The 27,928-nt window shown below is 54.1% G+C and overlaps 1 protein-coding gene across 2 annotated transcripts in view; it reads left to right on the top strand.

The window, feature by feature from the left end:
- Positions 1-27,928, top strand: part of ITPK1 (inositol-tetrakisphosphate 1-kinase) — a 161,531-nt gene that overhangs the window by 109,328 nt on the left and 24,275 nt on the right. For both annotated transcript variants that reach the window (XM_061395143.1, XM_061395142.1), the window contains exon 4: positions 10,008-10,125. In XM_061395143.1, the coding sequence (XP_061251127.1) occupies positions 10,008-10,125 (118 nt within the window). The remainder of the gene's footprint in view (positions 1-10,007; positions 10,126-27,928) is intronic.

The raw sequence follows: 27,928 nt of genomic DNA, 5'->3' as shown, positions 1-27,928 counted from the left end.
CTCAAGGCTTAGCTGCAGGAGTCAGACCCAGCCTTGTTCCAGATCCCACTGCCTCTTTAGACCCTCAGCATATGATTGTTGAGCAGCTTCGCATGCTAGGGTTTGGCTAGGGCCATGGCTGCCTGGCACGTTGTGTGACATCACAGCACCACTGGGGCCTAGTGTGGATTCTTCAGGAGTATGTTTGATAGTGGTTTTCTGTAAGCTCTAATGAACAGGCGGGTATTGGGAGTGGTGTCAGAAGGCTTTGCCTGGGGGGACCTTGGGTCCTGGCCTTGGTTGATGACAGGTGTCAGTGGTTTGCCCAGAGGGTTGGTTGGTGGTTCTTCCAGAAAGCTCTGCTCGGCCCGGCTCATGATCTCATAGTCACCTGGAGCTGCCCTCCAGTGACAGGTCTCACTCTCTGCAGAAGTGCGCGTGTGCCTCTGAAGGGGGCATTGCTGCTGACGCCACTGCAGTCTTAGACCTCCCTCTGGGGGCCCGTTTCCTCAACCCTGCAGCGCCCACGGCCACCCGCCTGTGCACCCAGCACGAGTCCTTCCCTCGGTGCCACGCAGCTCCCCTCACAGAGGCTGCTGTGGACTCCGGCGTCCGGCCGTGTCGTTTGCCTGCTCTCCCAGGAAGGGTCTGTCTTCAGTTTGTCTGGACCCAGGGTTGGGGACAGATGCAGACTGCCCCAGGTCCCTGGGGGCCTTTGGAAGCAGGGCGAACCAGGGTGCAGGCCCTGGGGTGGTCGGAGGAGCAGGTGGGCCCATAGCCTTTCCTCTTTTTTTTAGCCTTTCCCTGAGCTGGATCCCATGTGCAGGTGCCCGGCCTCACGGCGGAACCAGCAGACTAAAGGCCTCAGCTTGGCTTGGCAGAACATGAGAAAGGCTTATTGCTTTTTTCCTTTTAACATAAATTTTAAAAGAAAGTAAGAAAGTTTTCAGATATGAGAAAATATAATTTTTTTTTTGCAAGTCACAGAATTAGTTCATGACACCAAGAGTCGAAGACCCTGGGGCCCTCAATTCCCAGTATAGTTTTCTTTCCACTAAACCATCATGACTTGATGCTTAAAGGAAAGGTTCCGCCTCGCCTCCTGGTTATCTGTGGGCCCATGTTAAGAGTGCCCCGTCTTTTCTGTTTTATATAAATAAATAAATAATGGAAAATTCTAAAACAGTTCTAAAAAAATGAATGAACCTGAGTGACCCAGGCTTGCAGCTGGAACTGAGATGCTTCTTTTTGTTTACCCAGTTTTGCCACGCCTTGCTTCACTGACTGGAGGGCTCTAGAGCCAAAGGGCATGGGTTCAGATCCTGGCTTGGCTACTTCCTAGCTGGGAGAGCCTGGTCAAAGTACTGAGGGTCTCTGAGCTTCAGTTTCTCTGTCTGTCCAATGGGGCTGTTCATAGGACCTACTGCATAGGGTTGTTGTGACGAATAAAAGGCCAGTTCCTGCAAGGTATAGGACATTGTCCTGCACTTGCTGAGTGTTTAGGAAAAGCTAGCTGCTGTCATGATTACTGTTGTAGCTGTCAATAATAGTAACACATCCTAGCATCCTGCCAGGACTCCCATCGTGATATCAAGACCAGAGGAACCAGAAGCTTCCTGGCTTTCACCCACCACTTGGTGTGGAAGGAGCCCGCTAAACGGCCAGGCTTTGTGGCATCAGCTCAACCATCCGGGCTCAGGTCATGCTCTCAGGAAGAACCAGAAGGAGTGAGATTATGCTGAGTAAGCCCAAGGTCACCTCCGTTCCCGTAAAAACCCTCACAAGTAATTTTTAACAGCCACAAGGAAGTAATTTCAGTTCTTCCTCAGTGTTTGTTCGGTGGCTGTTAACTGAAACGCAGACCTTGACTCCTGGGATCCTGGGAGTCTGCCTGGAGCGTGTCTTCTGTGCGTGGCATGTTGAGTCTATCTGATGCTGATGCTTACCTGCTTCTGGAACCACGTGATGACCCGGATTCCGAAATCCCCCTGGGGTCAGCACAGAAGGTTGTTGTCACTCCCAAAGGGTCACCGCCACTTTCAGTTGATGGCTGCCAGGGCCATGGGGGGCGATGCATGGTGGAATTGGGTCCCATTTTCCCTTTTTGATACTTCACATGGGAAGTGGAGTCCTAGACAGGGTGAGCAGCAGGCAGGCCACAGTGCATAGCAGGAACTATAACCAGAGCCTTGCTGTTTAGTCCAGTGCTTGCTTCCCAGCTCACCCACGCCCCCTTAGGAACTGAAGTATAACAACATAAAGTGTACGTGTTGTGAGCAGCTTGAGGACTTTTTGCCACAGATAGGCCGTGTACCTAGCACCCCATCAAGCAGAAGAGCAGTGCCACTCCCCTGAGCCTGGTCCGGCCCAGCCCTGCCCGGCCCTGCCCTGCCCTCTCTGTCCTCAGCCGTGGGCAGTGAGCTCCCTTCCTACTCACGGTGCAGAGCTCCTGTCCTCCCCCATGACATCCTCTTCCCGGGGTGGGGGACAGGGCCGCTGGAGGGAAGGAGGCCGATTACTAAACCAAGAGATGGACTTTCTCCAGCCAACTGGGTGCTGTCAAATCCCTTGTTTCAGGAATGGCTTCCAACCTGGTTCCCCTGCCCCCCCACCCTCGAGCCGACCACTTTTCCTGGCCAGCAGGAATTTTTCTGAAATTCTTCTGAAAAGCTCCTCTGCCTCTCCCTCCAGGCTGCAGGTTAACATGCAGAGTGCTTGGTGGGGGAGCGGGCACTTAGCTCACCTAGCCCTGCACGTGCTCCCCTGCTAGCATCCACGTGCTGTCCTCTGTCCAGCCTCCGTGGAGGTTGAGAGCACCCCAAGGACAGGGCCTCCGGCCCCTCCCACTGTGGGGCTTGCCTCAGTGTCTGCTGGATGTGACTGCCCAGGAAACCGTCTTTCAAACAGCCGGCCACCTGGAGACCCAGCAAGGAGACCGCTTGTTCGTGGGAGGTCAGGGCAACTCCCAGCCTCTCCATGCTCCTCTCCTTCGCCGGCCCCAGGCTTCGGTGTGTTTGCTGTTCTAGACCTGCCCAACTCAGCTGTGCACAGGTGAGGACCGAGGCTTACGGAAGCCCAGCCTCGCAAGTGGGGAAGGCAGGACTGTGCCAAGTCTGGCAGCTTCAGCTCTTAACACGTGTAACCTCTTCCCAGCAGTGACCTTTGCTTGAGAGAAGGAAGCTGAGGCCTAGGGAAGAGCCGAGATGCCCAGCTTGCTGTGCGGTGGTGCTTCCTCCATCCCAGCTCCCCTAGCCCTCAGAGGCGTAGATTTCCACCTGTCCATCACGTCTGAATCCCCAGTTCTCCTGTTGGGGTTGGAGGACACAGCCCAGTGGACAGGCTTCCCCTTCCTGGGTCCTGAACGTGATGAGGTGAGGCCATGCCTGGGCCCTCCCTCGCTGCAGAGCACCAGGTCCGAGGCAGGTCGCATCCTGGACACAAGCTCCTGATGTGGATGATGTCCAGTTTAGTTTTTGTGGGGTTTTTTTTGCCTGTACTTTTCGTATCATATCTCAGAAACCATTGTCTGATCCAAGGTCTCGAAGATTTACACAGATGTGTTCTTCAAAGAGATTTATAGTTTTAGCTCTTACCTGATAGGATTTTTATGTAAAGAAATGATACTTGTGAACCCCTGTATCCAGTGGCCTGCATGTAGCCAGTCCTGGGCAAATAGGAGCTGCTAGTATTTCGAATTATGATCAATTATTTTATTGATTATCATCTTTACCCTGTCGTCTCTCATTGTGTTTCCCATCTGGGTGCCTGCCTCCTGCTCTTTCCTGAAAGTTTGTGTTGCTGTTTGAACTCATTTCTGGCACAGTTGTGGGGATGGGGAGTTGAAGATGGAGGATTTCATTACTTCCCCCACTCCTCCCCATTTCCCCCCAAACTTTTTTTTTTCCTTTTTTTCAAGTTGATTTATTTTTAATTGGAGGATAATTGCTTTACAGTATTGTGCTGGTTTCTGCCATACCTCAATATGAATCAGCCACGTGTACACACGTCCCCTCCCCCTTGAGCCTCCCTCCCGTCTCCCTCCCCACCCCTAAACATTTTGTTTTGGAAAATTTAAGAATGCTTGAGAGGCTGTGGCAGTGTCCTCCCCCGTCCATCACTGGCTTCAGCGGCCAGCAGCTTGTGGGCGCTCCGCTCTAACCTGTGTCTCACCTCCTTCCCTCCCCCACCCCCCGCACCTGGTCATCGTGAAGCAAATCCCAGACATTGTGTTTAATCTGTAAATTGTTTTAGTACACATCTCTGAAATATGAGTCACCACTTTCTCTTTTTTTCACTGAACTAAAGTTGATTTATAATGTGTTGATTTCTGCTCTACAGCACAATGTAGAGCATATGTGTATGATGTTATACATATATATATATATTCTTTTAAAATATTTTTTTCCATTATGGCTTATCACAGGATATTGAATATAGTTCCCTGTGACCCTGCTGCTAAGTCTCTTCAGTTGTGTCTGATTCTTTGCATCCCCATGGACTCTAGCCTGCCAGGCTCCTCTAGCCTGCCAGGCTCCTCTGTCCATGGGATCCTCCAGGCAGGAATACTGGTGTGAGTTGCCATTCCCTTCTTCAGGGGATCTTCCTGATCCAGGGATCAAACCTGGGTCTCCTGCATTGCAGGCAGATTCTTTACCATCCGAGGCTCCAGGGAAGCCCCAGTTCCCTGTGCTGCCACTCTCTAAAGAGACCTGTGGCGTTTGGGAGAAGTGGGCCAGAGCCCTGTTACCTCCTGAGGATCCAGGGGGCGGGTCCTGGGCGCCTCGCCTGCTGCCCTGTGAGGAGCAGGCAGCTGGGCTCCGTCAGGACCCGAGCTGCCCTGGAGGGTGGCTGCCGTGGGCGGGGGATTGTGTCGTGCCCCGAGGGTCCATGGGCCAGCCTGGGGCAGCCCAGGTGCTCACCCCCAAGTGCAGCGCTGGCCTGGGCCGTCAGTCTGCTGGACGGGGCAGGGCACAGCAGTCTCAGAGGCCTCCTGTCAGGTTGGGCCCTAAGAGTCTCAATGCCTCAGAGTCATGGGCCTCCTTTTCATTTTCTATCTACCAACTCTTTCTTTTTTTTTTGAATTTTTATTTATTTTGGTTGCACCGTGTAGCTTGCGGGATCGCAGTTCCCCCACCAGGGACCGAACCTGGCCACGGCAGTGAACGATTAGACCCCAGGGAACTCCCCATACCCTTTTCATATCTGTCATCTCCTCGCTGTCCACGCAGTTTCCTGAGACAGGTTTTATTCACAATGTACATTTACCCACAGGAAAGGGAACATCAGAGATTTAATTCCAGGTTCTTCTTCACGGACATAGAGTGACCAGAGGCGGGATTTGACCTCAGGACTCCCACCTGCATTTTGTCTTCAGAGGAGAGCAAATCCTCGTGTTGCAGTCCTGCTCCTTTCAGGGCTGTAAATGCGGAGGAAACAGGATCTCCTGTGCTCATCTCAGTCCTCTCATTCGGCTCAGATTCCCTGCGGGGAAAGCTCGACCCCAGCCTGCCTCCGCCCCGGCCCAGCAGAGGGCCAGGTCCCCCTCTCAGCTTCACAACCCCTTGGGCCTTGGGGGCATCTGGCTGGTCTGTGCCCCTTTGTCAGTATTATCTAAACCTCCCCCGGCCCTGCTGACCCCAGGCTGTGTATTTCTGCATTTCTTTTGCCTTGGCTTCTCAAAGCCAGGCTCCCCCTAGTTAACTTCCAGAATGCCTTTCTAGGTGTTCGAGACAGGCCTTCTAACAGAAATGTGTTTACCATTTGCCATGGAGATGGTTTGGGCCTTTATTCCTCCAAGTGCTGATAAAATGATACGGAGCACTCACCCTTCCAGCAGTGTGTTTGGTAATTCTAAGAGACTTGTGAAAAATGCATGAGGCCCGCGATACAATAGATAAGCTGAAAGGCTTGGAAGAAAATCCGCTTGTGGATAGTGGGGTGATTGGAAAAAACTCCTTCTTTGTCCTGAAAGAGATTGTGTTCAGGAATAATTCTTCTCTTAATCCTGATGCTTTCATCCCGGGTCCAAAGCTTGTTGGCGCCTGCTTGTCAGATATTTCCCACTTTGGTTTCTTCTAGCATCTTTGGCTTCAGTTCACATCTTAATGAGCCCGAGTTCTCTCTATAGAGGCCACTGCCCTAAATGAACAAAAGTGGGACCAGAACAAGCTTTGTGTTATCTGGCAACTGTGTGGACAAGTCTTCTCGGTAGTGCAGTGGGGATATTTGAGGGGAGAGGGGTCATGGTTTACTGGCCCTTGGTGGCTGGGGGAGAAGCGGAAGCGACGTCTCCGATGCTGCCTCCCCTTTGGAGGAAGGCAGGGAGCGTGCGTGTCCCTGTCGTTACCTGCTGTGTCTCTACCACGTGGCTGCCCGGCTTGTTGCAGAGCAGCCTCATGTGTGGCCTTGAAGCATGCCGCATAAACACCGCTCCTAGGCTTCTCCAGCTTAGACTCACAAGTCACAGATAAGGAAATCGAGACGAGAGATGCCAAGTGGCTCGTCCAGGGTGACAGTGGGAGATGACGGCAACCGGGGGCGGGGGTTTCTCGGTCCCTCGCTCTTCCCTCTGTGCCAGGCTTCTCCCTGCGGGCTCAGGGATGGGGAGGTGGGCAGTGGTGGTGAGGGCATCACGAACTTTTCGTTTGTAACTCAGAACGTGAATACGTCAGCCAGATCGAGTAGGGGAAACCCTCGAAGGCTGTCATTTGTCCATTGTTTGCAGGACAGGATGCCGCTGTGGGTGATGCGAAGTTTGTTGAGTGGATAACCTTTTCTTTTTCTTTAATCCTTAGTGTAGAGTTTAGTCTGCTTTAATTGAATCATGAAGTTCGTGTGTGTGCCTGTTAAGTCGCTTCAGTCGTGTCTGACTCTTTGTGACCCTAGGGAACGTAGCCCTCCAGGCTCCTCTGTCCGTGGGATTCTCCAGACAAGAACACTGGAGTGGGTTGCCATGCCCTCCTCTAGGGGATCTTCCGGACCCAGGGATTGAACCAGCATCTCTTATGTCCCCTTGCATTGGCAGGCAGGTTCTTTACCGCTAGCGCCGCCTGGGAAGCCCTGATCATAAAGTTCATCATAATCTAATTCCAAGTAATCTCTCGAAGTTTACCTACGTTATTCTCTTAGATTTCACCCTTCAAACTTTATTTTTTTTTAAAAATGTCAGCATTTCACTTTTATTTATTTTTTATAATTAATTTGTATTGGAGTCTATGTAGTTGCTTTACTTGAGTGGATGACCTTTTAACATGAGGACATGGTCTGATTGTATCATGTATGTCAGTCTTGGTGTCTCCCGAGTGACAGGCCCTGGTGTCAGTATAGGCCTAGTTCTGAGGGACACACTCTGGGGAAGGAACCATGCCGATGGTGGGAGTTGCCTCTGGGGATCTGGCAGCAGAGAGGTACCGGTGCACAGGTGAGGCTGCGGCCATAGGAGAGAGAATGGCTCCTTGGCCTGAGGACAGCCCTGGATAGACCTTCCTGAAGGACACCTCTGAGCTCGTCCCCCGTCCCCTCTGGGTCCAGATGTGGCCTCTGCCTTACCAGTGCTGGCCCATCTGTGTGAGCCGGGCAGCGGGCCAGGCTCTCAGGAAGAAGAGGCATGAAGGCAGCTTCTCTTCTGTACTTGGGTCTGCAGACGTGTGCTGGAGAGGACCTTCTCGGGGCGAGAGCGTATAGGCGCCGTGGACTTCACAGGTGTGAGGACGGGAAGACGGCCTCCTCAGATGTGTGTTGTACTGGCCACCCCTCGGGAGCAGAGACATTTAAAAATAAAAAATTCAAAGACACCAATGAACCCATCACCAGATACTCTGGTATGGAACACCAGGCAGGAGCAGATTTCAGAGAGGGAGATATGAATCTCTGGCTTTTGTGTTGAGAGCTCTTAAAAATGATTCCTAGGAACCAAAATAGGTTCACTGGGGAAAAAAAAAAAAAAAAAGAATAATCCCAATGGCACATTCTTTTTGCTGATAAGGTTTGCTAGAAAAGAAGCATTATGGCTTTTCCCCCTGGCCTCTGCTGACCTCACAGAGGGAGCTTGTGGAGTTGGAGGGGAGGGTGAATTAAGCTGGTGTGTTTATTCCCTGGGGCTCCCACAACAAAGTACTATAGACCAAGTGGCCTAAAACACAGAAGGTTATTCTCTCAGTTGAGGAGACTGAAAGTCTGAAGTCAGGGTGTCTATGGGGTTGGTTCCTTCTGAAGGTCTGAGCGGGAGGGTCGTGGTGGCTGTGGCCATCCTTGCCTTGCAGCTGACCTCACTCAGAGTCTCTGTCTTCACACAGCCCTCTCCCTGTGTGTCTTTGGTGCCCATTTTCCTCCTCTTGAAGATACCAGTTGATGGATGAGGGTCTATCTGAATCCAATATGACCTCACATTAACTTGATTCCCTTGTGGCTCAGCTGGTAAAGAAGCCGCCTACAATGCAGGAGACCTGGGTTCGATCCCTGGTTTGGGAAGATCCCCGGGAGACGGGAAAGGCTACCCACTCCAGTATTCTGGTCTGAGAATTCCATGGGGTCGCAGAGTAGGACATGACTGAGCGACTTTCACTTTCACTCTCATTGACTTGATTCCATCTCCAAAGACGTTCTCTCCAAACATGGTCAAGTTCACAGGGACCAGGGGTTAGGACTTGAACAGATCTGGGGGTGGGCGTGCACAGTCAACCCACAGTAACAACAGCTGGTGAATGGCCTTCCTTACAGCCAGCCTCCTCTCTGAGCCCATCTCCTGTAATGCCAGCGTCCCTCACTTTTGTCTTTAGCATCATAGAGTTTTAGGGCCAGAGGGATGGTCTCTTCTACTTTGTCTGCCTGACAAGCTGCTCTCCCCCACTGACTTGGGGCTCCTCGAGTCATAGAGGTGCCCCATGGCAGGGCCACGATCCTGTGTTTTTTTTCCTGGAAACATCTTCCTGTGTCTTTTGTTGAATTCCTGTTTCAGATAATGGTTTTTTGTTCTTAATGTGCCTTAATGTTATTTCCCCAAGAAGACTGTAAAGACTAATCTTATCACAGTTCTGCTTACCTGTCCATGGTCTACTGTGAAGCTGCTGCTGCTGCTAAGTCGCTTCAGTCGTGTCCGACTCTGTGCGACCCCATAGACGGCAGCCCAACAGGCTCCCCTGTCCCTGGGATTCTCCAGGCAAGAACACTGGAGTGGGTTGCCATTTCCTTCTCCAATGCATGAAAGTGAAAAGTGAAAGTGAAGTCACTCAGTCAGGTGCGACTCTTAGCGACCCCATGGACTGCAGCCCACCAGGTTCCTCCGTCCATGGGATTTTCCAGGCAAGAGTACTGGAGTGGGGTGCCATTGGGTATTAATAAGCACTTGTTGGAGTGGGCACCCGAGGGTCAGGTGGCTGGCCTATGTCACGTGTTTCATCACCTTCTCACAGACCTACAGAATCCTGGCATCCCACTCTCCCCAGCCCTGCCTCAGAAGCCTTCAGGGCAGGGTCCTGGCCGCTCTCACTGAGCGTAACCCACCCTGGGAGCAGGTCTGGTTTCCGGTGAGGCTCTATCCAGAAGTTGAACCAGCTGATCAGAACCCAGTGGTTCTCCTTTTCTCACCTCTGGTTTCTCAGTTTGGGCTCTGTTTTGAGCTTGGCTCCATCATGCCTGTCTCCTTTAGATCTTAGGATGACTGCTCCCAGCTGCCCAGTCTCCCAGCTTCCTCTTGTCCTCCAAGAGGGAGAGTGTCCCAGCATTCCCACAAAAGTGCTGAGCCTACCTCTGATTGGATGGACTCTGGTCACATGTCCTCTCCTGAGACAGCAGCCCCAGGAGGTGGAAAACGCTGATTGGTCTAATCAAAGTCATGTGATCCCAGTGGGGCTAAGTGGAGCCTGTGTCCTGAGACCAGGTGATGCCCCAGCCAGAAGTCAGGCCTGGTGGGAGGACGGAGCACAGAGGGATGGATGCGGGGAGGGCACACGGGATGAAATCTTGCTTGTCAGCCCCGTTGCAGCATCAGTCTCCCTTCTCTAACCAGAAGAAGTGTGTTTTCCTTCCAGGAATACATTGATGCCCACCCGGAGACCATTGTCCTGGACCCTCTTCCTGCCATCAGGACCCTGCTTGACCGGTCCAAGTCCTATGAGCTCATCCGGAAGATCGAGGCCTACATGAAAGGTACGGACTCCAGTGGCTCGGCCCCGATGGCAGTCGGCCCACCTCGTGGACATAAGGCGGTCCTTGCTTGGGTGAGAGATGGGGTCTGGTCGTTTTAAGCACTTTGACACAGGAAGCAGTTGTACATTCTGGGGAGGGCCTTTCCTTCTCCCTCCGTGACTGGCAGAGTTAGGTAATGAAAGCCCCAGGGTGCTTTTTGGAGGAGTAGCTCCAGCCACATCAAGACAGATTTGTTTTGTTGTCTTAAACCCATGCATGTGATGAAATATCCAGATAACACAGTGGTTAGAGAGCAGAAGTGTGTGAACAGCTCAGCGGCAGGCAGGCAAGGGGAGTTATGTAACTGGGCAAAAGAGACAAACAGAGAAATTAGAGGCCTTTAATCAAACTCGTGGAGATATGTCATGTGGCGGCTGGACCTCACAGGGGTACGTGTTATTCTTGCAGGCCGGCACCTCCCACTTAGCCGCGGGAGTGTCTCCTGCCAGCTGCCGGCTCCTGCCCCAGAGGACTCACGCTCCCCGCGTTCCCGGGCAGGGCAGCACCAGAGATGTCAGACCGCCTTCCCAAGGTGTCTGTTTATGTGAGAAGGGCGTTTCAGAAAGATTCACGCTCAGTAAGCTCTTAATTCTCCACCTGTCTACACAGTCCCTGCATAGAGTTCTTAAAAAAAAATTTTTTTTGTTTTAAGTGCTTTTCCTGGGCCCTGGGGCTGGGTGAGGGTTCATCTCTGAGGAGGGACAGGCAGCCCCCGTTCCTGCTATCTCGGTCCCGTGTGTGTGGCCTCGGGGGCTGCCTTGAACCCTGACCAGGGTGGTGACTTGGGCCCAAGTGTGTGTTCACGTGATGCTGGGTGCCTTGGCTTACAGGACCAGCATGGCAGAGAGGAGCAGCGTTTTTGGGTATGTCCTGCGTGCCCAGCACTGGGCTTAGCCTTCCTCTTACCTTCTCCCTGCTGGTGCTCATCAGGGTGGGCCAGGTCATCCTCCTTGTGTGGCAGAGGAGGTCCTGAAAGGTTCGCTGATGTACCAGCATCACACAGCCTGGAAACCGCCCAGTCAGAATCTAGCCAGGCCTCTCCCCCTCAGGCTCCCCGACTCCTAACACCTAAGCTTGACTTCCATGTCTGTAGTCAGAGGGCCCTGGATCTAGTAAGCCCCTGGCATGGGTACAGTCGTGGACCCTGGCCAGGGGAATCAATGCCTGCTTGGTTCTCTGCTCTGCGCAAGAGCTGGGTGCTGGACCTGGCCATCCTGGAAGAGGTCTTAAGGCCCCTTGCTCTGGGTGGTTGGCCTTTGCCAGGAAGCACAGGGCATGGGCATGAGCTTGGGCAAACTCCGGGAGACGGTGAGGGACAGGGCGACCTGGCGTTGCTGCAGTCCATGGGGTCGTGAAGAGTCGGGCATGGCTGGGCAACTGAATAACAACATAGAGGACGTGGCTTCCTAGATGGCCCAAAGCAGGCAGGCTTCTTCAGCATGCTAGCGTCCTTCCATCCTTGGGTCTGGAGTGATCAGTGACCGTGTCAATTTCTGTTCTCTTTGCATTCCTTCCCTGGATCCAACCAGTACTCCTAGAGGAGAAGGAAGATCCATAGTGATGTTTTGGCCAAACAATGCTTCTAGAAAGGAAATTTGCCTCTTCCTAGGAAGAGTGTGCGTCGGATGCCAACTATTTGTGAAGGGCCAGGAGATGACCGTAGAAGATGAGAAGCCCCAGTTAATGGGCAGAGTTGCAGGTCAGCAGAGGCAACACGTCCATGAGAAGAGTGATGCTTTCTGATGGGATTAGGGAGGCTACCGCTGAGAGGGCTTTTTTAGAGCAAAATGCCCAGACTTTGAGGGGGGGACAGACTAAGATTGGTTACAAATCTTGCTGCCTTGTGGTCTTGGCCAAGTCACTTGCTCTGACCTTGTCCGTTTTCTGTAAGATGGATAAAAAGTGGTTTATCCACAGGGCCCAGGGTCAGGGTACCTGGGGTGATGTCTGCAGTGCTCTTAGCTTGGGCCTTAGCCCATGGGGTCACCCAGCAGTGGGGTCCACTCTTCCTGCTCCTGTTACACTGGAAAGGGCTGAGCTGACTGGATTGGCTCTTAAGAGTCTGTCTTTGTTTTTATGAGCAGAGAAATAGGGCTGGGGGTCAAAGGTGAGCCCAGATCTAGTGTGTGAGCACGTGAGTTTGGGGGTGAGACTGCAGGGTGCACAGGAAGCAGGACTAACTCTCGGGAGGGCAAGTATTGAGGGGGTGAAAGCCTGGGCCTCCCAGACAGGGCAGAGGTGGGAGTGAAGCAGGGAGGGAGATGAAGTGGGGGTATTTGTGTCAACTTATGGACCACCGGTCAGGGGTGGGGGGACTCAGAACACCTCGGGCAGTGGGGGACCCCATTCATGAGCAGCCTTTGAAGGTATGTGAGCTAGTAAGTGAGACGAGGATGCATGTTAGACAGGCAGTGCAGACACGGCCTGGGGATGGATCTTGATGGCCATCACCTGTATCCTGTTGCAGAGGGTGACCCCCACAGGTGTAAGGGGCGGGTGACTGGCCCCCAGTGGGGACACAGGACAGACCCCACTCAGCTCAAACACAAGAGAGGTCAGCGCGGGGGTGTCCCACTAGAGGGCCCAGTGAGAACTTGTTGACCCAAGTCTCAAGACTGGCTTGGTCCTGGGCCAGCAGGAATTGTGTGGGTGGGCCGTGACCGCTGTGCCCGGGGTTTTCCTTATCGTGTGCACCGAGCCAGGCTGGTGTTCTTCCAGGAGGGCAGGCAGTGGCTGGGGCTTCCTGGAGCCTTTTCCTGCCCACCCGGGGCAGTTCACTGCTGGCTCCCACATCCCATCCTCCAAGGCGAGGCTGCGTCTGTGAGATGCAGAGCACCTTCTCTGGGAAGTGCATCCCCAGCCGCCCCCACCCGCTCCCGCTACTCCTGGAAGCCCTGCAGTAAAGGGCCGTAATTACCCTCTAAGTTCCTCAATTGCAGCCGTCCAAATGACACCGCTTTTGTGTTGGGAGAAGGGGCTTGGCAGAGGCTTCTGGGAGTTGTCACCACCCCCCTGTGCCAAGGTGGCTTTCCCTGTCCTCAGAGATCCCGGATGGCTGCACAGAAGACAGGGCGGTATGGAGGAGGCGCTGCAGGGAGGGACCAAGGCCCCCTGCTTTGCAGTGGGGGTGGCCGGGTGGGCTGTGACACGTGGGGAGGGTCCCCTGGGGAGAGCAGGCAGAGCCCTTGGACTGAGGCGGCCATCCATCTCCATGCAGAGCATGAGCTGTGGGGAGCTCCCAGCCTCACCTGTCTGAGGACCTCGGCGTGGTCAGCACCATCTCAGTTCCATGCTCCTAGAGTTCATCATTTCTAATTCAGAGCTTGCTGGGGGAGGCCGGCTCCTTCCTGCCTCAGACCTGTGTGTCCCAAACCACAGACAGTTGGTGTCACAGTAGAGACCTGGGGGAGGGTGGATTAAATGAGACGGGCTTCATTTCTCTCTCACGTAAAAGCCGAAGTTTCCCCAGCTCCTTGTTCTTCTGGTGTGGCCCCTCCTGGTCCAGGGTGGTGCTGAAACTCCACCAGCCACACCCACAATCTAGACGTTAGGATAGAGAAGGACTGAGAAAGAGGAAGCAAAGGGAAACAGCTCTGGGTATCTTTTAAGGAAAAGTTCCAGAAGCTATGGTGATGCTCTGTTCACATCTCAGTGGCCAAAACTGAGTTACCTACTGAGGTGCGAAGGAACTGGGGACTGTGGTCTTTATTCTGGGCAACCATGTGCCCAGCTAACATATAGCATGAGGTCTGTAGGCTTACAGAGGGACCCACCCCAGGGTTCTTAGGCCACAGGTTTCCCACATGGATGATGCCTTCTGGGCGGGGCTGCACCCACACCCTTTACCAGAGGCACAGATGGCCTTGAACTTGGATCCAGTTCAAGCCAAGGACAGGAGCTTCCTGGAGGTTAAACATTGCCTGCTGCAGGCCTGAGGGGAGATGGGGAGGCTGCGTCACCAGCCAAGATTGCTAGACATGCATCTGCAGGCCTCGTCTCTCACAAGCACCTGCTTTGCTGCCCAGGGCTGGGGTTTTGAGGCAGAAGTCCAGAGCCCAAGGCCTGGCCCTGCAGCCCCAGGCCACACAATCCCAGGCGAGGCTCTTGCCAGCTCCTAAACTGGCTGGAGCAATGGCTGAGAAAGCTGGGCTGTGACTGGATGATGTGGGTGTGTGTCCTTGGCCCTGGGGTCAGCAGGTGGTAGAGGGTCTCAGATCACCTAGTGGAGGGCGCAGAGGCCCTTCCGAGATGGCTGTGGGCTCAAGGCAGCTCCCCCGGCAGCTCCCCCACACGCATACTCTGGGGGGTAATAGTTGGCCATCTGATGCTGGGCCTCCCCAGGAAAGGGGGGTGCCCTCTGCAGATCGAGTGTCTCTGCCTGTGGGTTTTGTGGGAATTTAATCAGGACTCATCTTGGAGGCCAGCTGGGGGCTGGGTTAAATTGGAATAATCTAGACACCAAGCAAAGAGAAAGTAACTTGCCGAAGAGCCTGGGAAAAATGATCCCCACAGAGCAGCTGCCTCGGGTGGGTGTGTGTGGTCGAGCCGGGGGGCTCTCACTCAGGGGTGGGGGCTGGCTGTCTGCCCTTGGGGAGCTGCACAGGGCTGTTGGTGGGAGAGGAGACAGCGAGAGAGGCCTTGGAGTCAAGGCCCAGGCCCCGGGTCTGCCTGCAACCCCTGTGTTGTGCAGCTTGCAGGTCCCTGTTCCTCTGGGGCCGCTTTGTCAGTGCTCGGGTAGCTGACCTTGGCAGCACCGGCTGCGTGCCAGGCACTGTATTAGTTAATTTAATCCTCACGATGACCCCTGTGAGAAAGGCACTACGGTTACCCCCCAGAGCAGTGAGGTTACTAGTGTCCCTTGAGTCTAATTGGCTAAGGACACAGAGCTGCTGCATGCAGAGCTGGAATCTGAACCCACACCCTCGGGGTATCATCTTGGCCAGTGGTTCCTGAATCCAGCTCCTGGCCCCTGCGTGGACCGCCTCTCTTCACCTGCACTTGTGCCGAGGACACGCTGGATGAGCTCGGGGCTCTGGCCCTGCTCCCAGGCACCCCCTGGTGTCCAGGCAATGGCATTGTCCAGACAGGGTCCCTGCTTCGGTCATGGAGTCTCTGCCTCATACAGTTTATTGAGGAAACGAAAGTCCTGTCCTTTTTGAGGTTAGTGACACATGTTAGTGGAGAAGAACAGGGTTTGGCACTGACAAGCCTGGGCTCAAATCTCAGCCCTGCCCGTGTGGCCTGGGCAGTCACTGGGCCTCTCTGAGTCGTCTGCTCATCTGTCATGAGGGGGTTGGTTGCCTTCCCTTCAAGTCGGGGTTGGCGGGGGCCGTGGGGAAGGCCTGGCCCTCCCTGCCCGCTGCAGGGGGCCCAGCCCGGAGCTGGAGCCCAGGTGCTCTCAGCTCCTCTCCTTGGTCCCACAGCGCGCCCGGGGCCTGGCTGGGAGGCACGTGGTAGAGCTGGTGGTTAGTAGGAGGGCCTGGAGTCTTGGAGGATGAAGAGGAGAGCGGTGCAGCCCTGAACACCATTGCTCCTGAGTCAGGGTCAGCTTCCAGCCCTGCTCTTGTGCAGGAGGCTGGAGTTTGGATGAACCCACCAGGAAAATGCTTCACACAACACCTTGCGAGTGGGCTTGTGAGGAGCTGACCCCTGAGACAGCTACCTGCCCTGCCCCCCAGGTGTCGGCCTGCCCACCCTGCAAGACTGGGGTCTGGTGCGAGGGAACCTCTAGCTCAGTCCAGGGTTCTTTCTGGGGGAGCCACACCTCCAGTGTTTAGCCCTTTCCACCTCATGGGTTATGGGTCCCCCTCCTTGTTTTTGTCGTGCTTCTGAGAAGAGGCCTGCCCCACCCAGCACACCCCACGAATTGCTGGACTGGAAGGCCGCTCTCCCCGAGGCCTGCACAGTAACTGGTCCTGAGTCCCCTCTGTCAGCAGGCAGGTCCCTGATTGTCGGTAATTCTCACACCTGTTGATCCCCCTCCTTTCTTCCCAGAGGCCGCCCATCTTAAGTATGGAATCAATCCTTCCAGGCCCTTCTCATACATGTGCAAATACATGTGTGCTTAAAAAAAAAGAAACAGCATCTATTACTTGTGTTCTCATATAACTTGCTTTTTCTCCAAGAATATATGTCTTGGCTTCTTTTCATGTCAGCCCTCAAAGATGAAGAGGAGTAGGTCTGATCTGCCCTTTTTGATGGCAACATCATATTTCAGCACGTGAATGGGGAAAAAAAAAAGCGTAGTTTATTCAATTATATTGACCTCAATGAGTCATTCCAGTTTGATTTGGATTTTTTCTTCTCACCGACTGAGCTGCAGTCAACACAGGTCTCTGCAGAGTTCTGTAAAATTAATCCCTAGAAGTGGAATTTCCCAAAGACTACGGTAAACATCTCTCACCTTGTGGATATTGCTGGATTGTTCTCCAAAATGTTTGAACAAATTTTTCACCCCATTGTACATAGCTGCTGGAGAAATGATAACTGTCTGACTTTCATTTACATTTTTTCTGTTATTGACAAGATTGCACATTTCTTCATGTGTCTGTTCACCCTTTGCGTTTCTTCTGAGTATGAATCTTTTCATGTTGCCCATTTTTCTCTTGGGTTGGTGGTCTTTTTCTTATTCATCGGTTAGAGCCACTTTTGGGATTAAGGATATTGTCTCATTTTTTCTTGAAGATTTTTTTAATGTGGACCATATATAAAGTCTTTATTGAATTTGTTACATGTTGCTTCTGTGTTATTTTATGGTTTTTCGGCCAGGAGGTATGTGAGATCTTAACTCCCCAACTAAGGATTGAACCCGCACCTCCTGCATTGGAAGGCAAAGCCTTAACTAGTGGACCACTGGGGAAGTCCCATGAGTCATTGTTTTAAAATATGGACTGTTTCGTTGCTGGCAGCTTCATCTTTGCACTGGGCCAAGCTAACATTTTCTATTCTGCTTTTAGAATGTGTATGGCCAGAGAGAGCACTTCAAATATTTTTCAAAACGTTTTGAAAATGAAAAAGGCTGCTGCGTTTTGGGAGTCAGAGCTGAGTGGGGCAGCAAGCCTTTGGGTCCGGAAGGGGCCATAAATCAGTGCAAACAGCTGCCACAGAGTTAATCCGCGTTTCCAGCAGCCGTTTCCATAAGCTGGAACGGGACTCAGGAATGTCCCTGTCTCTGCCAGCCCGTGTCTGCCTTCCTCGATCCTGGCCTCGAGCATGCCCAGCACAAGTAGCACTGTGTCCCCTCAGGATGAAACAGGTCATTAGCTGAGTCAGACGGGAGGGAGACTGCTTGTCCAGCTGACCAGGACCATGTCAGACAGGGCCTGTCAGACCTGTGGCCTTTGTTCCCCTCTGTCTGTACCCAGAAGCCACCCCCTCCAATAATTTCAAGCTGGTTGCCCACAGCAAGCCTGTAGCTGGTGAACCAAGGATCAGGCTGCTAGCAGGGAGGTGGCAGCTGCAGCTGGGCCTAAGGAGGCCCTTCAGAAGCCTCCCGGGAGCAGGGTAGGGACTGTAGCCACTGCTGAAATGCCCCCACCCTACCACTTAGTGTCTCCAAATAGCACAGTGAGGGTCCCTCTTTGAAAACTCTTAGTGACCAAGCCTATGAGTTTCCTGTTGCTGCATGACTGGTTGCTACAAGCCGAGTGGCTTTCGGTAGCTTCACCCCCGCCTGCCCCCGGCCTGCCGCTTGTTATCTCACAGCTTGGTAGGTGAGAATTCTACCTGGCATGGTTGGTCTCTGGTCTCAGGAAGTCACAGGTGGGAATCAAGGTGTCAGCAGGGCTGTGTTCTCATCCAAACACCCTGTGGAGGAACCCGTGCCTGGGCTTGCGCTTCTTGGCGGTGAGCACCCAGCTCCTTGCGGCTGCAGGACTGAGGTGTGGTGTCCCTTCCAGCTGTCAGCAGGGGGCGCTCTCAGAGAATACAGGCCCCCACGTTCCTTCTCACGGTCCCCTCCACCTTCACGCAGCCTCGGCGTTTCCAGCCGTCCTGGTGCCTCAGGCAGCCCCAGGCGGGCCCCCCACACAGCAGTCCTGCTGGGCTGCCTCTCATCCCCTTGCCCCCTGCCCTGTGTAGGTGGCAGGGAGACAGTGTGAGCCTGTCTACACCTGGGACGTGCCGCTTCTCTCTGCCTCCCCTCACAGGGCTCTGGGCAGGGGCACCGTCGGAGCTGGTTCCGGGCCCTGAGGCCCCCGGGTCACTGCCTGGTCTGCGTGACCAGGGGCCCGAGTGGACGGAGCCTGGGCCCTTCCTCACATGCACTGTCCTCACGTGACCTTCCGAGGTGTCAGGCCCTTCTTCTCCTCAGACAAGCCGGGTGAACTGGACAGTGAGCAGTGCCCAGTTGTGCCTGGGGAAGGCTCGCCCCAGGCTGCCTCGGGACCCAGCTCCCTTGCAGGGCTGCCCGTGAGCCTCGCTCACCCTCCCGCTCTGTCTGAGCCCCTCGGGGCCCGAGCAGTGGACAGGGCCTCCCTCCTCCCTTTTCCCAGAGGGGGTACCGCAAGCGGCACCTGAGACAGCCCTCGCTCCAGAGGGGCCCTCGACCCCATGGTGGCTTCAGAGGGATGCCCAGGCTGGACCTCAGTGCCCAGGGAGGAGGGGACCCAACGCCGACTCACGGCAGTCAAGCGTTACGTGGCGCTTCTCCCTGCACAGCCGCTCACGGTGACTCAGCTGGTCCTCACATCTTCATCAGCAGCCTGGGGAGTAGGTACCGATGTTATTCACCCCCCTCCCACCCCGTTCTTGGAGATATGGAAACAGAGGCGCAAAGAGGCGGCTAGCCCAGGGAGAGAGAGTAGGGCCAGGGTCGGGACCCAGGCACCCTGCCCACCACTGTGTATAACCGTGACCTGCGAGAGGCTCTATGGACAAGCGTAGGCCTCTCCTGGAATCCAGCCCAAAGCCCTGGCAGATTTCCATGTGGTTCCCATGAGTCAAGCTCCCCAGTCCCCATATCCCCAGGGCACGCAGCTGGAACTTTACTGTCTTAAAACGTATTATTTCAGTCTCATCTCACCTGGGGCTATGGATGGGTCTGAAGAGGCGTGATGATGTCACCATCGTCCAGGTATTTCCAGCCTTTTGAAGCCTGACACAAATCCCCGCTCAAATCCAGGCCCCTGTGCCTCCAGGGGCCCTTGGGCTACAGGCAGAGCTGAGTCACCTTCGGTAAAGGGAATGCAGAGTGAACTGGAAGTAGGTGCTAGGGGACAGACGTGCTGTGTCAGAGCAGGGAATGGTTCCTGAGTGTAAGAGTTGACTCATTGGAAAAGACTCTGATGCTGGGAGGGATTGAGGGCAGGAGGAGAAGGGGACGACAGAGGATGAGATGGCTGGATGGCATCACTGACTCGATGGACGTGAGTCTGAGTGAACTCCGGGAGTTGGTGATGGACAGGGAGGCCTGGCGTGCTGCGATTCATGGGGTTGCAAAGAGTCGGACACGACTGAGCGACTGAACTGAACTGAACTGAGGAGGGTCTTGGGGGTCATGCCAGGAAGCACGCCTCCTGAAGAGAGCAAGGTGAGGATGGAGCCCCGCCTGGGGGAGGCATGTGGGGTGCAGTGACTGGACACTGAAGCCCTTCCTGGCCAGGCCAGTGGACGGGACATTATAAGTGGACAGCGGGAGCAGGAGAATCAAGGTCAGGACAGGCAGTGCCCTCTTGATGCCCAGGCCTGGCTCCACATCAGAGAGACCAGTTCTCACATCTATCTCCTCTCGTCCGTGGGCCTGTCATCCCTGCCCTTCCTGACTGCCTCCTCCTGGCTCGGGCCTGCGGTGCTTTCCCAGCCCTCACCTGACTGTCCTGAATTACTGGGCGGCTGCCATCGCCGTAGGCCAAAAAAACCATCCAGATGTTTTCAGAGCTGCTGTCAGGCTGAAACTTGGTTCTCCCAGAGTGTACAGAGAGCGTCTTATGCCATCTAGGATTCGAGAGCACGGGGCTCCTGCCCTCTAACAGTATAACGGCAGGCTGAAGGTGACTTTGGACAATCTGGCACTGGATGAGTCATGAAGACTGGAGTCTGCAGGTTGGCAGGCCAGGCCTAGCCCGCAAGTCCCGTGGCCACAGTCACCAGGGCTGTGCCAGGCCGACAGCGCCACATGGCGGCCAGTTGAGTTGCAGGCCACTGCCACCTTTCTTACCCTGTGCCGGTCAGTTGTGCTCCTCCGTGCTCCCCTTCTCCTTTCGTTTCCAGGCTCAGCTCACTTTTATTCCATCTTCAGTTCATCTCACACGTGTACTTGTCAGAGAGTTTTTTCTGAGGGCTGCCTCCTCTGAGTAGCACTGGGCTAGAGGTCAGGCCAGGTCCCAAGGAATATACCATCTGGTTGCAGAGTCAGAACCCAAACATGTGGGCATTTAGTAGGGTACCAGAGATGAGCAACTGAACAAGGTAGCAATGCAGGAGAGAGATGATGGTGGAACAGGCAGGACTGTGGGTAGAAGATGCTGGGGGTATCTGTTGGGAGGTGTCACTGTGATGAGACATCTTGTTCTCAAGGGGTTGGGCGATGCTGGCTGGGTAGGTTGTTGCCAACTGGTGGGGGAGAGAGGAGTCCCAGGGTTGTGCCGGGGGATGACAGGGAGACCCCTCTGCTTGGCGCCGGGGATTGGCTGGGAGTGAACTTGGTTCTGCCTTCTGAGAGGAGGCGGGAAGTGTAATTTCCAGGGCTACTTCAACAGAGCACCATGGACTGGGCGGCTTAAATTAGAGAAGTTAATTTTCTCACAGTTCTGGAGGCTGGAGTCTAAGATCAAGGTGCTGGCAGGGCTGGTTTCCTCCAAGGCCTCTCTCCTTGACTTGTAGGTGCCTGTCTCCTCCCTTGTCTACTCATAGTCTTCCATCTACGTCCTGTCTCCCCTTCTCAAGGACATTAGTCACCTGTATGACCTCGTTTTCATTTAATCACCTCTTGGCAGGTCCTGTCTGCAAATAAGAGGCATGTCCTGAGATCTGAGAGTCAGGCCTTCAGCATGTGAATTTAGGGGGACACAGTGCAGCCCATGGGCTTCCCAGGTGGCTCAGTGGGAAAGAATCCGCGTGCAACACAGGAAATGTGAGTTTGATCCCTGGGTCGGGAGGATCCCCCGGCAACCCACTCCAGTATTCTTGCCTGGAGAATCCCATGGACAGAGGAGCCTGGGGGGCTACAGTCAGACTCCTGGGGTTGCAAGGAGTCAGACAGACTGAAGTGACTGAGCATGCACACATGCAATGCAGCCTGTAACAGGAACAGGTTGCAGGGACCTGGAAAGGCTTCGAACCTTCACTCACATCTGACTTGTATGATTATTGAGCCGAGGGCTGCCTCAGTATATAGGTGGAAACTTTAAGAAGACAATCCAGGATCCAGCCACTGTGCGCAGTGCAGGCTTGATGGTGGGCTCGGTAGGTGAGGTGGGCAGAACACCAGGAATCCAGCAGTGTGTGGTTAGAGCAGCCACAGTGGGGAGAAGATGGTTCAGAGGTGAGAGTGTCAAGAAGGGGGTTCCTTGGTTAACAAACCCCAGCAGCTAGGAAGAAACCCCAACGCTGGGCCACTGATTTTGTTCTGTCTGTCCCAGGGGATCATCCAACCTTGATCCTCGGATGGGTTGTGTTGGGCGATACAGCTGAGGCCGATATTGCTTCCCAGACCCTTGGGGTGGGACTGCTCCTCCCAGAGGAAACTGTGTTAAGGAACTATTTCATCATTTAAATCTGTTGTTGTTTAGTTACTAAGTCATGTCTGACTCTTGCAACCCTATGAACTGTAGCCCACCAGGCTCCTCTGTCCATGAGATTTCCTAGGCGAGAATACTGGAGTGGGTTGCCATTTTCTTCTCCAGGGGTTCTTCCCAACCCAGGGATCAAACCCACATCTTCTACATTGAAAGCATATTCTTTACCACTGAGTCACCAGTAGATACTATTGCTTTTGTTCTCTTTTCAGTGAGGAAGCTGAGGCAGAAGTAAAGTTACTTGGCTGGGATCGTGCAGCTGATATGAGTTGGAGCCAAGATTCAAACCCCAGGCACACAGGGGCCTGGTGAGCCCACTGGGGGGCGGGGGGAAGGGCTCCTACCAGGTGTGGGGAAGGTGATGCTTAGAGGAGGGAGGTGGCCTGACCCAAGGCTTGGAGGACAAGCCAGAGCTTCTCATGCCGAGAAGGGGCTAGAAGGTGCTTGCAGGGCTGAGGGCCCGGTGTGTGCAGAGGATCCAGGGCCTGTGAAATCAGTGTGTTAGGCTTAGTTGCCCCTCGGCATGTGGAATCTTCCCAGACCAGGGATTGAACCTGTGTCCCCTGCACTGGCAGGCGGATTCTTAACAACCGGACCAGCAGGAAAGTGCAGGAGCTGGCTTCTTTAGTGGGTAAAGATTCCACAGTGCTTTTTCCTCTTCCTTGCAACTTCAGGAAGTAGACAGGAGTGATTAATCATGACCGTCAGTCTACTACTGATCAGGAACCCAAAACCCGAAAGGTTGGGTCTTGCCCAGGCTCAGGGGAGAGCTGCTGGAACTTGCATGCAGGTCTCTGGGCTTTTGCTCCCTGGGTCATGCATGGGCCTTGCCCGGGGCTCCCCCCAGCAGCCTGGGTCTCTGTGCCTCGTTCCCTCTGCCACGGGGCCGGTAGGCCCCAGAGTGACCTGTGTTGGGGGTAGGACCACTCACTACGTCATCTGTCACCCTCCCTCATGAAAGTTCTGCCCAGGTTTCTGAAAACGGGGCTCCCCAGGGCTGGAAAAGCATGATCAAGACCCCTCATTGCTGGCTCCCCAGGAAACTCGCCCATGGTCCCTCTGAGGAGCAGCATGGCTCTGTGGCAAGAGACGTGGAAATGCTGATTCCAGGGGGCCCCGGACCCCCAGCTCCTGGGCACGTGACCGCAGAAAATGATTTGTCACAAGCCCCAAGCCTTATCATGCGTGAGAGATGATCAACCCTGTCTACGGTGGAGGAAAATTGGCACAAACATAAATGTCTGACCTGAGGGGAAACGTTGACAGTTGGGTGACCAGGAAATGCAGACTCACGGGAAAATACTGGTGGCAGGAGCGTTCAGTGGAAAACAATTAAAAAGGAAAGTCCAGTCACGGTTGTAGCAAAGCAGATAAACAAAGTGCTTCTGCAGGCGAAAGTCCTCCGGAGAAGCCAGTGGCCAGACTGAGCGGGGTCAGCTATGAGGGCTGTGTGTTTTCAGATGGAACAGACTGGGGGCGGGGTGGGGCGGGGCGAGCCTCGGGGGAGCGGAGCGTGAGGGCCCGGCAGTGGCCAGAGGGCCGGATGCCGGCAGGCTGGCCCGGAATGTGGGTCAGCGGCGCCCAGGCACGTCAACCACGGACTCTGCATCCGACCAGATGTGGCTGAGATGCCCGAGGAGCCGGCCTTGTGCACAGGGCGCCGTTGAGGGTCAGTCCTTTCACTCAGCAAGACCCTGCTGAGCGCCTACTGTGTGCCTGCAGTGTTCTAGGCGCTGGGCCCACAGGGGTGAAAAAATGCACCGGTCCCTGCCCTCATGGAACCAGCATTCTAGAGAGAGGGAAACAGAGCCCTTGAATGTAGTGACTGCTCTCCCGACACGTGCCAGGCGGGTCCTCCCTGCTGCCCAGGCCCACGCAGCCAGCTCCAGGCCCCACGGGCTCTTTCCCTGGCCTGTCTTCAGCTCCTCTTGTCTCAGCACAGCCCTCACTCATGGGCGTCGTTCTCTAGGGTCCCACCCTTTGTGGAAACGTCAGAGGATTCCAGCCTTTGTGTGTCCTCGGGGACCGTCCCTGCCCCCAGGCTTTGTTTCTCTCGAGTGTCATCTGGAAGAAATGAACTGAGGCAGAGTCCTGTCACAGCTGTCCCCAGGCCCTGCCCTGCCCTGCCGGAGCCCCGCCAAAGCTTCCTTCACAGCCTGGTGCCAGCACCATGCTGGACACAGCCAGGAAGCCATGGAGGGGGAGTTTCTGTCATCCCCAGAAACTGGACGTGGGCCACTAGTTACGATTTAGAACCTGCCTGCTTTCCTGTCGGCCGCCCAGCTGGCCTCGCTCAGCGTAGTAAGAGAAATCACCACTGCTGTTATGTGCCAGGCCTCCCAACAGCCCTCTAGGGAGGCCTTGTTCCCATTTTACAGATGAGAAGAGCGAGGCCCAGCACTGTTTGGTCATTCGCCAAAAGTTACAGCCAGTTTACCCCAGATTCAAAGCCAGGCTTCAGAGCTGCACCTTCAAAGTGCCATCTCCGCCTCCCCCGGTTGTCCTCTTGTGGCACCTGTTCATCATTGTCTGCTCCTCTTGCTGGTTCTGTAGCATCTGCCCCCAGTGGCCTGGGAGCGTGGCCACCTGGCACAATGGACAAGGTGAGGATGTGACTCGGACACCTGGGTTCTCATCCTGGGCCTGCCCATGACTTGTGCGTGACCTTGAACTCCTCTTTCCCTTTCTGGACATGATGGGATTTGCCATCTCCCAGGACCTCTGATTTCACACTCTCTGATGAGGGTGGCGGACAGGGAAGAGGGGGGTGTTTCAGGTTCCCAGGGGCTGCTGCTTCAGCTCTTAACAGAACACAACCCACCACCTAACTAAAAAAAGCTTCCTTTCCAACTCCCATCCAGAAATATGATGACAGATAAATAAGTAGCCTTTTTCAGGGAACCAGAAATAGCCTCCTGGGCTCCCAGTGCTGACTGATAGGAAGAGTCTTTATGCTATTTGGGGGAGAAGAGCTGCTGGCACTGTTGGGATTTTCCTGGGGAGTGGGGGGGCAGCTGCAGGGACTGCTGCTGTCACCGACCCTCACATGGGATGGAGCCAACGTGTCCCGTGCCACCAAGATGCTGGCTCAACTGCTGCAGGGCTCAGCTCCTTCCTCAGCTCTCCCACTCAGGTGACCTCTGAGTCCACAGGCTAGACGGATGTCACCATCCTCCTCTCCAAGGCTGGGTCAGTGTGTGTGCCCAGGGGGCACCGTGTCCTCAAGCAGGGCCTTTGCAGCGGCCGTTCTGTCTGCCGGGAGTACGCGTGCCCCAGATGCCTGGCCTGCCTGCTCATCTTCCCATGTCTGGGCTCCGCAAGGCACTTCCTGGGCACACCCCACCTCCACAGGCACCCCCTCGCGATCCCCAGGTCACCCTCCAGCCCCATTGGGCCGTCTGTTTTACTCCTCCATCTGGCTGTGGCCTGGTCCCTGCACCTGGAGCGTGGGCTCCATGAAGCAGCATGGCTCATGTTCCTTTACTGCTGCATCTTGGGCTCCTAGGATGCAACACGTTTTTTTTTGTTGTTGTCGTTGGTGACTGGTGGTTGGAAACCAAAATAGGAACAGTTGTAGTTTCTAATTATTGCGATCTCACAGGCATCGCGGGATGGTTTTAGCTACAAGCTGCCAGAAATTGGGTCAAGCTACAGTCATCATGGTCTACGGTCCGTGAGTCTAGAGGTGGGACAAGCCCCGGGTGTGGAGCAGCCAGCAGCCCAGCGAGGGACACGGGTCCCTTCCAGCCTCTGCCCTGTGGGGCTCAGGACTGCCTTCCCTCAAGCCTGACCCGTCAGAGGGTGACCGAGCTTGAACCGTGGGGCTTTCAGGCAGTGGGACCTGGATGGTCTCCAGTCCTGGGCCCACCCTGGAGAGGGCGTGGGGTCAGCAGCTGGTCATGCCTGCTGCTCAGGGTGTGGTCAGCCAGCTTCAAGTTAGGATAAAGGAAGAAGAATGCGACACTGTGCATGGCCCCCTGTCCTGATGACTCAGTCCTTTGTCTTCTCTGCTGGGTCCTGCTACCACCTCTGACACCAGAGCCTGAGATTCCAGAAAGGTGGGGGGTGTCTGGTCTAATGCTTGCTGTGGCCCGTTCATTAGGAATGTCTCGTCTCTGCATTTCATCTGGACCCCAAACATCTCTGGAGGAATGCTGCCCTCGTCCTCCTCTGATTCACCCAGGACTCAGCAGGGTCGATGGTGGGGGACGGGACTCTGCAGGTTTGCTGGAGAACTGAAGGAGACACTGTACCTAAAGCATTTCTTCAGCCCAGTTTCTTGCACAGGCCAAGTGTTTGCGCCCGATGGATCTCAGCTGCTGCCGCTGGGGTTTTTTCCTTTTTTTTTTCAATTGGTATAATTCACGTACCATAAAATTCACCTTTTTAAAGTGTAGATACAGTTCAGTAGTTTTGAATATATTCAGAAAGTTGTGCAACCATCACAACTATCTAATCCCAGAACATTTTCATTGCTCCAAAAAGAAATGGACCCGCCTGCAGTCACTCCCCATTCCACCTGCCCCCCAGGCCTTGGCAGCCGCCCGTCTCCTTTCTGTCTCAATGGAGCTGCCTGTTCGGGACATTTCAGATAAATGAAGTCATGTATTCTGTGGCTTTTCCAACTGGCTTCCTTCAACTCAGCATGATGTTTTCAAGGTTCATCTATGTTGCAGCATGCATGAGAACTTCATTCCTTTTTAGGCCTGAATAATATTCCATTGTGTGGCTATGTCGCCTCGTGTCCACCAGCTCATCAGTGGATGGACACTTGGGTTGCCGCCACTTTCTGGCTGTTACGAATAACACTGCTGTGAATATTCCTGGACAGGCTTTTGTGTGGACGTGTGTTTCCGTCCTCTTGGAAACACCTAGGTGTGGACTGCTGTGGACCTAGTTCTGTGTGAAGAACCGCCAGAGTGTTTCTCAGAGCAGCTGGACCATTTCACGTCCCCACCAGCCAGTGTCAGGACACTTCTTCCTGTCTGTCTTACTGGGTTGTAGCCAGCCTCACACGTGTGGTTTTAATCTTCATTACTCTGATGCCTCATGATGTTGAGCATTCCTCCCTGTATTTACTGGCCATTTCTGTGTCTTTATTTTGAGAACTGTCCATTTTGGGCCCTTGGCCCATTTTTAACTTGGGTCACTGGTCTTTTTTATTGTTTGGTTGTTAATAGTTTTTCATGTATTTTGGATACTAGACTCTTGCCAGATACATGATTTGCAAATATTTCCCCCCATTCTTTGGGTTGTCTTTTCTTGATAATGTCCTTCGAAGCACAGAAGTTTTAAATTTTGACGTCAAATATGTCTATTTTTACTTTGGTTGCTAGTGGTTCTGGTGTCTAAGAAACCATGTCTAATCCAGGGTCATAAAGACCTACACCTGTGTGTTCTTCCAAGTGTTTTATAGTTTTAGCTGAAATGCTTTTGCTACATCTTTTGATAGGATTGTGTGAGTTTTGTCCTTTTATTCTGTTAATAGGAGCAGGCACTTTTCTGCTAGGGAGGCCGTGGTCAGTAGCCTGAACTTGGGATCCAGCTGCCCGGGGGTGAGCCCCCCCAACCGTACCCCTTACTCACTGTGTGACCCTGGACAGGGAACTTCACCCCTCTGTGCCTCATTTCCCGTATCTGTAAAATGGGGGTGACAGCACCTCTTTATGGGCTCTCATGAAGGTAAATGATTGTTTTGCAGACTACGTGGAGCAGTGTTTGGCACGTTAACAAGTGGGGCTTCTTGACTGTTGGCTGTTAGCCATGACATTAGGTGGAAAGCTTTGATGGCCTGGGGTGGGGAGGGCATTGAAGGCGAATCTATAATAAAAGCCTAGACAGCGTACTAATAAGCAGAGACATCACTTTGCCGACAAAGGTCCGTATTGTCAAAGCTATGGTTTTTCCAGTAGTCATGTATGGATGTGAGATTTGGACCATAAAGGAGGCTGAGTGCTGAAGAATTGATGCTTTTGAACTGTGGTGCTGGAGAAGACTCTTGAGAGTCCTTTGGACAGTAAGGAGATCAA

Source organism: Bos javanicus, chromosome 21 (assembly GCF_032452875.1).
Source record: "Bos javanicus breed banteng chromosome 21, ARS-OSU_banteng_1.0, whole genome shotgun sequence".
Taxonomy (NCBI): domain Eukaryota; kingdom Metazoa; phylum Chordata; class Mammalia; order Artiodactyla; family Bovidae; genus Bos; species Bos javanicus.
The sequence above is the reverse complement of the archived record's forward strand: the minus strand, read 5'-3'. Positions and strand labels throughout refer to the sequence as shown.